The sequence below is a fragment of the Galleria mellonella genome, unplaced genomic scaffold (genome assembly GCF_026898425.1).
Source record: "Galleria mellonella isolate WM207_F2 unplaced genomic scaffold, CSIRO_AGI_GalMel_v1 utg173, whole genome shotgun sequence".
NCBI lineage: Eukaryota > Metazoa > Arthropoda > Insecta > Lepidoptera > Pyralidae > Galleria > Galleria mellonella.
Window position 1 is genome coordinate 2651670 of NW_026442016.1, and position 16500 is coordinate 2668169.

General features: G+C 34.3%; 1 protein-coding gene across 2 annotated transcripts; it reads left to right on the forward strand.

Annotated features, from left to right (window-relative positions):
* The first annotated feature begins 231 nt into the window (after positions 1-231).
* Positions 232-16463, forward strand: LOC113515397 (uncharacterized). 2 transcript variants are annotated; one of them, XM_052893312.1, is made up of 9 exons: positions 232-388; positions 6629-6772; positions 8111-8254; positions 9327-9547; positions 9863-10399; positions 11025-11366; positions 12444-12684; positions 13959-14276; positions 15068-16463. In XM_052893312.1, the coding sequence occupies exons 2-9, from the start codon at positions 6667-6669 to the stop codon at positions 15400-15402; spliced, it is 2244 nt and encodes a 747-aa protein (XP_052749272.1). In that variant the 5' UTR covers positions 232-388; positions 6629-6666; the 3' UTR covers positions 15403-16463. The 2 variants fall into 2 exon arrangements, with proteins under 2 accessions (XP_052749272.1, XP_052749273.1); XM_052893313.1 differs by having other exon boundaries at positions 13977-14276.
* The last annotated feature ends 37 nt before the right edge of the window (positions 16464-16500 follow it).

The following is a 16500-nucleotide window of genomic DNA, read 5'->3' on the forward strand; positions in this document are numbered from 1 at the left end:
AGTGTAATGCGTGTGAACATGCGAATTCCGAGTATTTCTAGTGAAATAAATAATCTTGTTCGTTTAATGAATTAGATGTGGGTATCGTTTGTAAGTATGAATTATGTTATTGTTTATGTTATATGCCTACGTATGTTTGCCATAATTATAAATCGTGAACATTGTTAATATTTACTCTTGAACCTTGGACAATGGTTTCGATAAGCGTGGAAATAGCTAGCTCTGTGCTCTATGCCAACCGGTCACTCGCCATCCGTTCTGCGTGTACATCGCACCGTTTCGCAGCGAGAAGCGACACCGCAAGCCTGCCGCCGACACCCGTCTCCGCCAGCCGTCAGTTCGAAAGTTTATATTGGATACTAAAGTTGTGTGTGAAACAAGTTCCGAGGTGGGTAGATCGATTATTTTATTGTTGTTATTGGCTTTTTCTACTGGCTATTGACAGAAACCTGACAGATCCGTAAGTAGACTAGCTGTAGACGTATGTAAAAAATTATGTACGTAACACTATTATACATTTTAACTGAAGGATATTTTTTTACTTATCACAATAGGGCAATCTTAGTACTCAATCAATAACAAAATTATGATTAGCTTTAATCACGTTAAGCCATAATTGTGTAAACAAAACGTGAAACTGATTATTTCATATGAATAACAAATAAGATTCGTTTGTTTGTGTAAAACACATTTCTCATAGATCAAATAATTATTTAAATATCTAATGTAGAATGTTGAAGAGCGGCTAGTTATTAATTGATAAGACTATCGCGTGCAACAGGGTCACGAGAGATATATTGAAGTCAAGACGAATAGCCGGCCGTTTTTGTGATAGTTGTAGGTTGTAGGAATGTTTTGAAAATCACCTTTTTTACAAATAATAACCCTCTCCTTTAGACAAGTGACTATTGAATGTTTCGATAGCATCGTTATTGCTACCGAGTACCGTGAGATAGAATGAAACAGGCGACTGTGTTTTATTCTACCTTATGACAATTCTATTGTGGATTCGATGGACACTTATCTAGGAAGCCCTATTAATAGTCATAACATGTACTTATGTAATAATTATTTATTAGGTGTTCATGAAACAGAACAAAATTTCTTAAAGTAAATAGTCGTAACGTAAAAATCTTTTTTTAAGTTTTCTCTAAGAATATTTATCTTTTTTATTTTTTATAATATTTCGTATATAACAATAATAAGAGTTTTTTAAGTGCTTGTAATTGTAAAATCGTTCATTACATGTCTATTTTTAATATTAACGTTTACGTTATGTCAAATTTTAACGTATTACGTTAATATTTTGCTACAAACAATGGAGCCGATTCTAAAATGTCATTTCTCTAAACTTATTTCTTAACCTAATATTTTAATTTGATAATTTCGCGAAATTACTTGTATTAATAGACCATCATAAATTAAAATTATAATATTTTTTACTTAAATCTGTTAGAAAATTGGTTCCGCAAAAAATCTGTTAGAAAATCCCTGTTATAAAAATTTCGCTGTGATATCAAATTGAAATTTTAGTTTTAAAGATAGATTTAGAGAAATGATGGCTCAAAATCGAACCCAATGCCTTCGATCACCATATAATTGATATAGGACTAATTAAGGAATAAACCACATACATTGCAAAAAGAATTATTAAAATTGGTTTATAATTAGTGATGAAATTTCTTGATGACAATACGAGTATAGTAATCGAGAATCCTTTTTGACGCTTCGATCCTTAGAAGTAAATATTTTTTTTATTATACTTGTAAAAATATAAAAGAACTAACATAAAAGTATCTCGGTCTATTTCATAAACAGGTACTAGGTATTTGATTCTTTCTTCTATCTACGAGTATGCTACATATTCGTATGCGCCTATAACCTATCCTAATAAATTATTTGAGATTAGATTGTCTACATTAATAAATAACGAATTTTATTGTACATTAACTCGCCGTGTGTGCCCCGGCATGAAATGGGTCACCCTTTCCTTTCCCGTGGGTGTCGTAAGAGGCGACTAAGGGCGGACGAGAGATAGGCAGCAGCGTCCCTCTTGAACCATCTCTAAAAGCCTTACTGTGGTTACTAACCCGCCTGCTGACTACTGGAAAAATTCCCCTTGAGAGGATAGCTTATGTCCAGCAGTTGACAGTTAACGGCTGTTGTAATAATTGTAAAATAAAAAATAAATAAATATGGCATACCTATCCCTCTTTTTCTTTTAATATGAGTGACCATATGTGTATAGATATGATGCTCTGTTTGTGTTTGTGAGGAAACATCTTCAGTAGCGTATTATAAACTAGTGTATATTCCTTAGTCAAAACCTTATATTTTTACTCACACATTTTTCATTGTTTAAATCATGTAGATGCCATGTTATCGTAGACAATCTATACTACATTTTTACCAGCGATTTCATTCGCATGACTGAGATATTTATTTATCTTAATTATAACAAATATGCTAATTTTCATTACTAAAATTAAGCTGTTATAACGCCAAGAAGTAATAAAGATATTTATAATATTTATAAGGTTTCAATAAGTAATAACCCTTTTATTAGTTATAAGAATTGAAATAGATAATTAAATTAGTCTTTGTTAAAAATTACTTGTTTTATTTTCAGAATAAATTTTACGAAAATATACAAAATATTAAAAATAGATAAATAACGTTTTTTTTTAATTTTTTTAATATACATGCAAATTACTGTTATTTTTTATGCAATTCATAATGGCAAAAGTAGCTAAGGACACACCTGATGGAAACCGTCCCATCACGACATCACAGAATACACTGTGACGATTTTGGTATCCCTTAAACTTTGTCAATTCTAAACAATATTAGTAAAAGTGAAATGAAAATAATTATTTTGCTTATATTGAATAAACAAAATAATACATTGCATTTCCTGTCTAAGTACGTGCTATTATGACATCAGACATGCGTTTGCGTAATAGGAACATTGTGCTGTTATTGTGATAGCTAACCTAAAGATATACAGATCACGCACATTACGATAATTCCAAGATCACTCTTTCTATTTGTTTATTTTGATTCTACTCATTGTTATTGAATCCATACTATTTGTATAAAGATAGATACTAAATAATTGACTGGCCAACCTATATATCAAGTCACAGCTGAAACCACTGAATCTAGAGTTTTGATATTTTGCAATAAGACTAATTATATAGTGTAAGTGAATAATAAGAAAAGAAGTTTGAAAATCCCACCTCGTAGAGTATAAAACTTTCAAAATCCACGCATACGAAGTCGCAGGTAAAAGCTAGTATTATTATAAACGTGAAAGTGAGTTTGTATACTTTTATTACCTCTTGGCGTACGACTAATCCGATCTGCATGATATTTGACACGCATGTAGTAATTGACTTGCAAAAGGACGTAGCTTACTTTTTATGCCGGTAAGCAGACAAAATGGAGAATGTTTTTTTTTAATAACTTTTATAATAAGCAGAAAACTACGCAACATAAAAACAAATAATAAGACGCGTTTACAATGTGTAAATGAAGCCTTTATACTGTCGCTTAAAAACAATCTTTTGTAATCTGTGTGGGCCAACAATATCTAAAATTATTCCAAATTTCAAATCGATAGCAGTATTAGTTGCTAAGATATAGCGCTGTGTGATACAGACGGATGGACGGAGATAATCGCACCAAGAAGGTTCCTCTCGTACAGAAACCTAAATATAGGATGTTCATAAGCATTTGTAGGTAGACAGTATTTAAAAGTTACTGGACAAGATAAAAGTTAATAACACAATTCGCGTTAACAATGAGAATAATTACGCACTATTTAAATAAGTAAAAGCAATAAAAGTACGTAATAGACACATAAAATAGGCTCACAAATATTTACTTTTTTTTGTACAATATAGTTTTAAATGTAACCATATTGGTTAGTGCTAAAAATTTATCGCTTATACCAAGAATAAAAGATGCTATAAATAAACCAACTGTCTATAGAAATAAATGAAACCTTTCTCTGTGATAACACAGTGAAAGTGAATGTTGGGATGTTGCTATCCACGTTTATTATAATGTAAACTTGACACCAATGGAAATGAACTGTAAAGCAACCTGTTTGGTGTACAGTAAATTGTAAATCAAATACTTAGTTGGTCCCACATTTTGTTACACTGTTAGAAGCTCACAAGTTGATTTTGTTACATAAAAAAACATTAAATTCAATTATGGCAAATCCAATTATTTATATTTCAAAACTAACAATAAACACAGACAGAAACAATAAAGAGTATATAAATATTTATTTAGTCTTTATTGCACTAGTTAAAGAATAATACAAAGATGAATATATATTACTAACTGTATTTAAATATATAATACATATTATTTAAATTCACACGGATAAATTATTTATAATTGATAAATAATTTATCCGTGATTTAAGGCGGTAAAGAGTCTTGATACATCTTACCAAAACCAAGAATCTTGGGGGAGGGATCTAAATTAAAACAATACTTAATAAATAATTTATTGCTGGAACATCAAATGAAATATGCGAGGTAACTTTCGACGAAATCGCATCAAAATCATAACTAAACAACATCAAGTGGACGTTACCTTATCATATATTTAATGTCTATTTCTATTTGATCCTAAATCGCTGTTTAAAAAATTTTAAGTTTGTCTCTTCATTGCAGAGGTGAACTTTTATTGTTTCTCCTTATACCTACCATTTAGTGTAGTATGATGGTGATTACCTATAATTACTACAGTTCAATAACGTGTTTATTTATTTTTTAACCGATATGTTAGATAAGACTCAGACCTAGGTTCGCTTGAAGATAAAAAGTATTCATCACAGTGAGTCATCGATCACTCAGTGTTATAAAGTATTTATGTCATAGGTGACTAATATCTAGGTTTATTATAAATGTTTACATTGTAAGAGACAATAATCTATAATAAACCTATATTACCTATCCAATTATAGGTATCGACGGTGTAATGGACCTGCACTCATAGTTACATCGTCGAAGTGAAAAAGTTAATTGCGAATTATCAGTCTGGTATTTTATACGCATATCTACACTTAACATATTAATTGTATTTGTTACTTTTACCTTTAATGTCTTTGAAAAGACTGTCTTGGACGTCTCATACAAATTGACATCAATAAATTATAATCACATCGTGACTGCGATCTATATAGCTAGTTTTCGGACCCCCTTAATTCATTTTTCTTTAAATTGTAATTTCTGCCTTTTAGATTTTTTTAATGGATAATATGGAATTGTTACCCCGCCTGCACTATTGGTATACACTGGCAGGGTATTTTGAAGGATAATTAATGATGATGAAGCAGGTCAGTTGGTCCATCATAATGAATTTAACAATAACCCGATCACGATGGTTTCCAAGGAGAAGCGCGTGAAGAACGACCTAATATTGCTAGCTTAAACTAGGTTTTAAGTTTGATTATTCAAAATATCAGGCTTCCTCTAAGTTTAAACCAAAATTTTATATTATTATTATTCGAATTCTTGTTTGTATATACACATTCTACACACTTACCCAAGCGAATGAAATATGTAATGTAATCGCATAGTTTACAGAATATTTCGTAATGTACGAATATAGATCGATGTCAATGAACTAATTACCTACTGAAATATTCTGCAATCCATAACCAATGTAATAAATAATACCTACCTATTGTAATGCGAAGTTTCGACCACTATTATACAAAGATATAACCAGGCTTATACAAAGATTTTTAACAATTATTTAATTAAAAAATTTTTAAACTGTAACAATGGAGTTAACAATTAACATAATTTGTGATTATTAAATTCACGATTTCGTTTACGCTAAACTTTGAAACTGCTCAACCGATTTTAATGATATTTTATAAATGTCTATTGCTTGCTTCCATTCAAGAAATATGATATTTTTATCCCGGTAAAAAATGCACCCCGTAAATGGCGATAGTTGCCAAAACAATGTTTGCCAGGGTAGCTAATACTATTATATTTTGCGCATTGTTAGCATGATGCAGGTGAAAGTTTTGGCGTTTTTTACTAATATTGTTTGTTTATTTATTACCTCATACCGTCTTAACTATACGCTATAAAGTTCGGTATTCACGTAGAACATGGGATGTATAAGTATATAGGCCACTTTTTATTACGGTCATGAACATTGCGGGTAGCTTATATATTTTATTTTTTAAAGTCAAAGTTAATGTATTCATTATTCCACAACAAACATTTTATCACAATCAATTTTTTTCGTATTTATTGTTGCTAGTATTTTTTCTATGGGTTTATTGTAATTGAATCCAACATGACTATGTTTCAATTTAAGGAGGGCTGTAACATTTCAAGGTACGTACAAAGGCATAACACCTTTGTCCTCGAAAATGTAATAATAATCAGGATTCTCATAATACCTATCTATTGTCCTGTTTATTATTACTACTTGATTGCCATATGTAGTTATTTAAAAAAAACCTTGATCTATGTAAAAAACACATAATAATACAAAATACAACCAACAGTCTTTTCTTATAAGAGCTTTGTTCTATGGCTGTAAATATAAAAAAATAACTCGTTTTATTGTTTCTGGTTGTTTCCAGGCGGCGCACATGCACAAACACAGCCCGAAGTGATTATCATGGGGTCGCGGGGTGCCCGGTCGCGGTTTGCTGAAGAAATCTACACATACTGCGCCTTCTGGATTGCACTGTCCGCATTACCAGCGCTAGCTATATCATATGTTGGTAAGGAAACATTTTAATTTTGTTTGTTTTATTTATTTAACTTTTTTTGATATACAATTCAAATGAAATATAGTAGCATAAAGTACAGATTAAAATATATACGTAAAGGTACAAACGGCGGTTTTATCGCTAGGGCAATCTCTTGCGGACAACCTTTGGTTAAAGAACATATAGAAGTGGGTAGGTGGCGCAAGAATGAATTAATAATTTTTACCTACATAAAATAGAAAAAACCTATAATGCAAATACATATTACCTATAAAACGACTTACTATAACAAATAATATATACTACATATATATATAGATATAAATATATACATAGCACACACAAGGAAATATGATGAATCTAGTAAAATGAAAAAAAAAAAAATAAAGTAAGAAAAGAAAAGAGTAACTACAGTGAAAGAAAATGAGATTTGTCTTGTCTCTTCAGCCAAGCTAAAAACTGGGCACTCCGTATAGAGGGTAATAGCGAGTTCCATAGGCGCACAGCCTGAACGGAGAATAAATTGGTGTAATACACTGAGGTATATGAAAGGGGTTTTAGGCGAAGGTTATTCGAAGTACCCGAAGCACGACTTTGTATACACCGTGAAATATGAATACTTTAATACTTATGAGGGGTCTTAATAAGACTATCAAAGGCCAATAATTTTAAGAAATTTTGTCTGTCCATCTGTCTTTATTTTCGTTCCGACATCACGCAAACAATATTGCACTTAATTGCATGAAGTTTTCACTAATGTATTTCTTAAGGTCCGACATAAAATCTGGTATACGTATTAACTTTAAACACCACCTATAAGCGGTATACTTTATTGTTTTTCCTTCTTATGAAACCACGCGTACAAAGTAGCTAGGAAAAAGCTATTTTTTTATATATTTAAAACACCAAAGATGCAAATTCATGCTCATCTATCTACCGTTACGAGAAGTAGAAAATAATGGAAATTTTAAATCGCAAATTGGTGTTGGTCATAAGGAATATTTCTTTAGAGAATTCTACTCTGTAGGTTTAATGCTACATCGTAGCATTGTTTCTCTAAGATTTTACTTCTCTGGAGAAAGAACATTCAGGAAGGGATGCACACACCGTACATTTAGTATTCATCAGGAAGGAGACCATAAACTTAATTTCTTTATTGGCACATTTATTTATTTATTCATTAGTATATATTTGTGTATATGGCAGACTTAATGTTAAAAGCATTCTCTCCCGGTCAACCTTAGGAAAGACTTGACACATTTCTTTCTTTACAAAGGTTTTTCTTTATAATTTTACTTTCATGTTAGCAGCTATGAGTAAAACTATGAATTTTTTTTTTTTGTTTTACAGTGGTAAGAATTAGTAAACATTTATGGCTGCGATTGTTGTCGAGCCGGTACCCGAACTTGGAGTTCATCCAAACGGACACGGTGCGATCACTGTTAGACACACATCGTAATCAGGGCATAATCAATGTACTACTGGCATTTAAAGGTAAATAGGCATATTTCACATGTCTCTTGTGTAATTGAAGTTATTTGTTCAATTTAAACTTAATGAAAAGTGGTAGGGAAAAGAATTCGCCTTATGTTCTTCTGATCTACGATTTTTATCACGGCGTTAAATACCGGGATGCATGCACGGGACCATGACGGTTGCGATCATTAGTAGTAAAGGATCAATAAAATATAATATTTTTTTATATTTTACTATATTATATATATATAAAAGTATAATATATTATTATTATATTTTATATTATACTTTTTAATATCTAAATCTTATCTTACTAAGATAAATCTGTATATGGGAGATATTTAAGAAAAATTAACAGTTTAATAAGACCAAAACTACAATTGTTAGAAATTTTGGTTGTCTGTCTGTATGTCTGTCCGGTATTACGCAAGAACTACTGCAGCAAAATAAATGCGGTTTTGACAATTATATACCTGAAGATCGAATTTAAAGTTAGATGTTTGATTCATCTCTACAGATATTTGCCCCTCGTCCAAGCAGGTTAAAGCGATCTATTTAATTAATTTCCCTACTTCTGAAATCCACGCATACGAAGTAATAAACAGATAACTAGTTATAAATGAAAAGTAAATCAATGAAATTATAGGTAACGGGTGTATTAAACGATAGTACTCAGGAATGACATCGAATGAAGGACGCCTTAGGCATCACATGCATTCTGTGAAGTAGCTTTTTTTTTATACAACTTAGAATGGCAAACAAGCTGACGGCCCACTTGATGGAAAGTGGTAACCGGCGCCTATAGACATACCATAGCAGTACCATGGACATAACATAGTATACTGTTTCGCCCATGATACCATATACCCATGCATTGCCATTCTTGAGGACTCAGATGTTATTCCTCTGTACCCTGTAAATTTACGCCATATCCCACCCTTCAAACCGAAACACAGCCATGCAAACACAACTGCTTCACGATAGAAACACGAATGGTTTAGGCCAAGATTATCACTTTCCACTAGTTTAACCATCAGCTTGTTCGACATTCTAAGTAACATAATAAATAAAGCGTTCCTATAATTTACAGGTACACCTAATCCAGAACTAATAAAGCAACACCTCATTGAACATGTGCTGGACAGACGGGACTCCAGCGGGCAGCTGATGTTCCCCCGGCTGCGCCATCTTTTGGTGTCATGCTGGGGAAACTATGCATGGGACGTAAATGTTGTGTTCCGACCTGAGAACCACTGTATTGTCGCGAACGCAGTATACCGAGGCCGACCCGTCTCTGACAACAATATTCAGGTATGGATGTGATCATGTGATATTATCCTGCTTACATTATTTGTTAATGTATATTTAGTTGTTTGTTACCTAATTATTCACAGCTGAACAGAGTTTATTGGAATACAATTTATTAACAAGATAAATCATATCCTAGTTTATCTTATGCCTTTAAAAATTTAGATCGAAAGATACCTACGACCATTTGACAATTGAATTGTGAAACCAATTTTATTGCATTTGTCATCAAAATAAATACCATAAAATTTGATAAACATCATTATTCAAACTAGTTTCCAGAATATTGCAATAAAAACATTATACGTTAATTTACAGGAGTTCGTCAGTGAAACAGTATCAAAATACTTTCCGAACGAGCAACCGCCGTGGCAGTATATAATTATACCATGTGTCTCACCCGAACCAAAGTATTTCATACTGGTTCGAGTTCATCACCTCCTGCTTTCCGGGAAAAATTCTATTAATATTGGTGATTTGCTGTTGGTTGAACAAGTACAGCCCGATCATAGGATAACGGCAACTGAATTCATTCAGCAAAGTCCATTGACAAATCATCTATTGCCTAACCCGTCGGCTATCCCGGAGTTATGGGGTAAACTAAACGAAAACTTATCAAACTCGTGGAACGAGTTCGTATCTGAATATGACCCTGTTGAAAGCCCGAGGGCTTTAAAGACTTTGCCAGGTGCGTTTCATGTAGCGGGCCTGGTTCTCATATCTAGTGTCAGTGCTTTGAGAGAAATCCGTAAAAAGAGACTCAGTGACTCACGATCAGCGCCTCCAGTTACTGCAACTACTCTGCTGGCTGCTATTCGTCAGGAGTGCAATAGGCGAAACTTAACCATACCCAAGGTAAGTAGATACTTGAAATATATAGCTGAGAGTAGATACATAGTTATAAAATATTTTTAAATAAGTGTATCATCATATATATATATATATAGGCATATCTATAAAGCGTTTATGCAAACCACTTGTTTCTAAGTGCACATATTATTCAGTGTCAATCAATGATATTAACGTAGGTAGCGGGGAATTTTGTCAAGATTAGGCTTAGAACGCAACCAACCAAGTAATCAACCAATGCAAATTTTCTATTTTAATCAAATCTAATGGAGGTATAAATTTGGATCTATTCTGATACACCTTTTTATCTCTCTCTATAAAATAGAAATTTCAATTTGATTTTACAACAAATGTAACTATGAAATAAATTTAAAGGTACCAGTAATGGTAGATTTGATTATAAATATCAAATTTTAATTTTATGGTCAAATATAAGACATGATATTTCAGAATTTCACGAAATGACTGTCTAAAAAGGCGGACATCCCCCGCCCATGTTCTAGCAGAATATGAGACGAACACTGATCGTCTTCATTTATACTTCAGTTTTAATCTCTCGTATTTAGACTTCATATGACTGTTTAAGAATCGGGTATTGTCATTTTATTGTAACTTTTATTAAATTTTCCAGGTTATAATTTCACCATTAATAACAGCAGATCCTCGAAAATGGATAAATCGGATATTTAATACGGCCCTGACTGCAACGGGCAAAGTTATAAGACTGCCTATCCGTATAAAAGACGAATTGGTAGCATTGAATGAATTGAGGAATACAGGTCAAGTGAGTCAAGCGCACACATTGACGTGGAAATATGGCGAATTAGCACAGTTATGTGTACGTGCTACGAACGAAGTTTGGAGAGGGCTGGTGGAGGCATACAGGGCGCCTGCTAGTTTGTGGGACGAAACGGTCGGTGCTGACGACGGCCGAAGACACATGCTTCAGACTATCTCATTGTGTGGCCGAAAGGTATGTATATCCTAAATATATTTGAACTGAATGTGTGACATGTGTAGCATACTGATCTTACAAAACTATTTCATTCATCAGCATCTAAGATCACTGTAAAGGCAAGAAAACTTATTTTTTTTAATAGCTTAGCTCGAGAACAGATTGGTTTATAAATTAAAAGTAATGTGTAAATATTAGAAAACACACACAGGGCAAACTGTGTTTTGAAAAATTTATAACAGATACTTTTATGAGTTTTAGAAACAGCTTCTTAAAAACATGTGTGGTGTTACTTTGAATTCTAATATGCTCGAGCCAAATCAACTGTTTGTTATGGATATATGTCTACTGCATAAATTTCAGTTTATGGTTTTGTTTGTGGCAATCTATATATTAAAAATTTGAATCCCAGAAATTATTTTCTGGAGTTACAAATCTTTTACTTTATAGCTAAAACGTTTGTCATTATTTCTCCTCGCTGCAATTCAAAACATCCTATTCATATCAAATTATTCTCTCTCTATCTCTCTTTTTATTTAAGAGTTTCCTCTTGTCGGCGCAACCAATTTATGCATTTTTTTCAAGCCAGCTCTATCCCATGCCATATGCTATACGAGATGACAACTAGTATTTCCTTTATCTGTCTATGTTATTTAGCGATCTTCCCCTTCCTCTTCTGCTCTTTATTTTTCCTTCAACAATGCTGTCAAAAAATCGTCATGTCGTATAAGGTGGGCCAGCTTTCGCCTCTTCAATTCTCCATTGTTTTTATTATTGTTCTTTTTTCAATCACCCTTTTCAAAACATTCTCATTCGGTTTTTTTTCTGTACAGCTTATCCTTTCTATCCTCCTCCATGTCCACATTTCAAATGTCTCAGGCATCCTTCTTTTCTTTTGTGTCATTGTCCATGTTTCAAACTTGTATAATTCTGTGCTCCAAATGTAAGTTTTTATAAATTTCTTACGGATTATTTTTGATATTTCTGATGTAAATATATGATTTTTGTTATCATAAGCCTGTATTGCGATATTATTACAATTATTAGAATATAATAATTACCTTGATATCTTAACTATCAGTGATCACATTCCAGGTAGCAGCATGGTCTCGGCCGGTATCTCGTGCAGGCATAGAGCGTGCGGCGCGTGCGCTGGGCGTCTCGTCTACAGACGTGGCACTATACGCCGCCACTGATGCACTGCGAGCCTTCTTTGAACAAGCTCAATGCGAGCCCCCGGAGGTAATCCTCGCAACTGCACGAGCCGCTTCTGATGACTTCTTGTTCGCTTTCGCCGAGGGACAAGGAAAAAACTACAAAAAATCAGTGACAGGAGGTAAAGTATATGACGCCATATATTATAGGTAGTTCTCAGGCTTATTCGATTTCCAGAAATAACCGAATACGCATTATTTTGACTTTCGTGCTTAACAGGCTGAGCGTTGTTACCTATGTTCATATTAAATAATAAAAATGGATTTATAAACGAAGCGAATGATACATAATATACATGTCAATCTTATCGAATACCAATTGCTTGTTAAACAATATGGTTGAGCTTTTTATTAACATTATAAGAGCAATCTTTTATTGTTGAGCAAATACAATGGAATACATTTACAAACAATTTTATAGATTAAATAATCTATAAAATTGTCATTGTTTTTTTTTTTATAGTCTAAACTTACCCAGCTTCCTAATCATCTGATTACGTCGTTTCTATCAATTAACTATGTTAATTCAACAATCATCATCCTAGATGATGATTGTTGAATTTATCAACAGATAAATTTTCGTCACTAAAAATTGCTTCCCCCTAGTAAGCGCTACATACTTTTAATCTAACCTCCTTATTCATAGAATTAAAATCTCCTAATCTCTTTTAACTATTACACTGTTTTGTCACTTCAATTCATACTGAGAATTTAGCACAAAAGAAAGAGACAAAACAAGAGTTTGAGATTTTAATGAATAAGGGGGTATCTGTATACTGTAACCGGTGTGGATGGGCGGGAAAGGGATTGTTAGTAATGAATTTTGACAGCCCCATTGCTAGCAATATGCCCTATTAGGTCGACCTCCACGTGGTTCCCCCTGGAAACCATCGTGAACAATTCTCGTTGAATTCGTCACGATGGGCTAACTGACCTACTTCATCCTCACCTATCATCCTTCGGTGCCCCGCCGGTGTATACCGATAACGCGGGTGGAGTTGCCATTCTATTATTATTATTTATTATAGCTTTTTATCCACTTCAGTGGTCCTCAAGGGTAAAAGCCTCCTCCATCTTTTTCCACTTTTCCTTATCTATAGCAATACTTGTCCAGTTTTTTCCTGCTGTCGTTATTATGTCGTCTGCCCATCTCTTTCTTTGCCTTCCAACATTTCTTTTTCCTGCTGGACCTCGCCATTTTGTTGTTCGGAGAGTCCACCTTTTATCTTTGTACCTCACTATATGACCTGCCCATCTCCACCTCTGTTTCATACTATACTGAAGAGCATCTGTTATTTTGGTTTTCTTCCTAATATCAGTGTTTCTTATTTTACTACCTCTACCTTATTTTTCTCCCATTCCATTATGATCCATTAAAAAAACCGGTATGTATGAGGCGAGGTCGCGCGCGCAGGCATGGTGTGCGTGGCGCTGCCGGTGGGCGCGAGCCCGCGGCGCACGGCGGCGGCGCTGGGCCGCGCGGGCGGGCGGCAGCGCGCGCTGGCGGCGGCGTGGGCGGCGCAGGCGCGCTGCGGCGCGCTGTCGCGCTCGCTGCCCGCGCCGCTGGCCAAGCTGGCGCTCAACGCGCTGTCGCGCCGCTACGCCGTGTCGTACGCGCAGCTGCACGCGCCGCCGCGCGCCGCCCGGCGCCGCTCTCTCTGGGGCCACGAGCTCGACTACTTACTCTACTGGCGCCCGCCGCAGGCCAATATCAGTTAGTATACACTTTTGATGATATTTAAACCTATGTAGGAGTATTGACCAGCAATACATCGAGGCGGTATTTTTTTGACGACCCCATAACGAACCTAGCTTCAAGATAATAATTGTTTCATCAACGTCATATAAAAATAAGCCTCCGCCTTGAGAGAGATTTACCAGTTGCCACGCTTGGCAGGCGGATTGGCAACCGCAGTTAGGCTTTGGGCATATATAGAGGGACGCTGCTGCCCATCCTTCGCTCTCCCTTAGTCGCCTCCTACAACACCCACTGGAAAAGAAGGGGTGGCCTATTCTAAGCCTGGACCACATGGATATATAACAATTGTTTATCGCACACAAAATATACTAAAAAAAAAGATTGGCAGAGCTTTATAAAGGTGATCTTTTTAAATTAATCTCATATTGACAATCCTAGTAGTTTCTCTACCTACTTAACACCGCAAGGAACAGTTAGACGATACAGATACCACTATTATCATGTACATTTTTTTTTATACTTAGAACAAAACATAAATAACATTAACGAACTTTATTTGACCAAGCTAATGTTTGTGTTTTCTGTTGCAATTAAAAAAAAACAAAAGTTCAACGCTAGTGCAACTCACGCTATATTACAGCTTTTAAACAACTTATTGAAATGTTTCATGAACTGAATTGATAAAATTAAATACTAATTTTTAAGACATACCTCAACTATATCAATAAGATATTCAAACATATTTTCCAATACACCGAAATAAATTTACCAACTTATCAAGTGACCTATGTTTCTTTCGATTGCAGGCATGTCGCTGACGGTAATCGAGTACGCGGGTACACTGCGTTTAGCGGTAATGACGGACGCGCGACTGTCGCCCGCACACAGCGTGCCGGCCGCACGGTGGTCACTAGCCGTCGAACAACTAATCGCTAAAGTCGACCAGGAAATCGCCAGAATCGCCGCCCAGGCTCAAGTGCAGAACATACCACAAATAATTACGCCACGAGAAAACGCTGTCGGTGACGAGGGCGCGACCAACCAGACTCTAGAAGAGACGCAGTCGTCGAGTTCTCTAATGCCACCCAGAACGCCGGTCATCAGCCCACCGCCTATAAGACGCCGAATTACACATCACTAGGACATAACATTCAGCATATCGAATTATACTTGTTGCGGGAGGCAAAATTTCCCATTATATTTACAGGGTACTTACTACTGACTCGTGAGAGCTAATCCTTACTTGCATTATTGAACCAGAACCAAATATCATCCACAAAAAAGTAATTTTGTAATGTGAATTAAACAACAAACATGATAAGTAGTTTTAATAGCCCAGAACGTAAACATAACATGCGTACTTATTCAAAACACGGGCTATTATACACTTGTAGGTATTAACAAATTGCACGAATGTGTATAACTGTTTTGGTATAAAATATGAAATTAAAGATTTAAACGTGAAACGTCAATGAAATTAAAATCTTGAATAGATTCGCGAAGTAAATTAGACTTTATACAATGCAACTCTATTGTGCTATTAAAAAGCAAAAAAAGTACAAGGATTGTACAGCGTCCGCACTATCTTATCTATGAGGTGCGGTTTTAGGACTAGTATATTACAGAAAAATATTGTATATAGATACCGAAAAATAAACTGAGCAAAATATTAAGGGACATCCTTGCACAATTTTAAAAAATATTTACTGCGCAAGCATAATTCTAAGGTTCTACTGTTATTTTTGTCGCAAATTGTATACTTATTATAAATGTAGGTAATTCTGTTATTTAAAGTTCGGATTATTCACTACATATAGCCAAACTAATAATATTTGAATTTTTAAGGATTTTAATAACCGAATGCTTGCGTCGCACTTATGAATTTAGTAATCTTTATCTTGACTCATAATAATGGTGCCAAAGATATAATAATTGTTATAACGTGTGTATTAGATGAGTATGTAATTATAAGACTAAAACGTGTTGTATAATTGTAGTCTAGAAAGTGATTAGCCGTCCTTTCGTCCTGTAATCAACGTTGTTATAGATTATATATGAACTACTTATATTGTATGATTAAAATATGCCCACTTGGTAAAGATGTAATAATATGTACATAATTTAATCCTATAAGTTATTGACTGTTATTTATATTTCTTAATTTTCTACTGACAAGTGTATAAATACAATAAATAAACTGTTTTCATTGGCTTTTATTTTTTGTTGTTAATGATTAGTC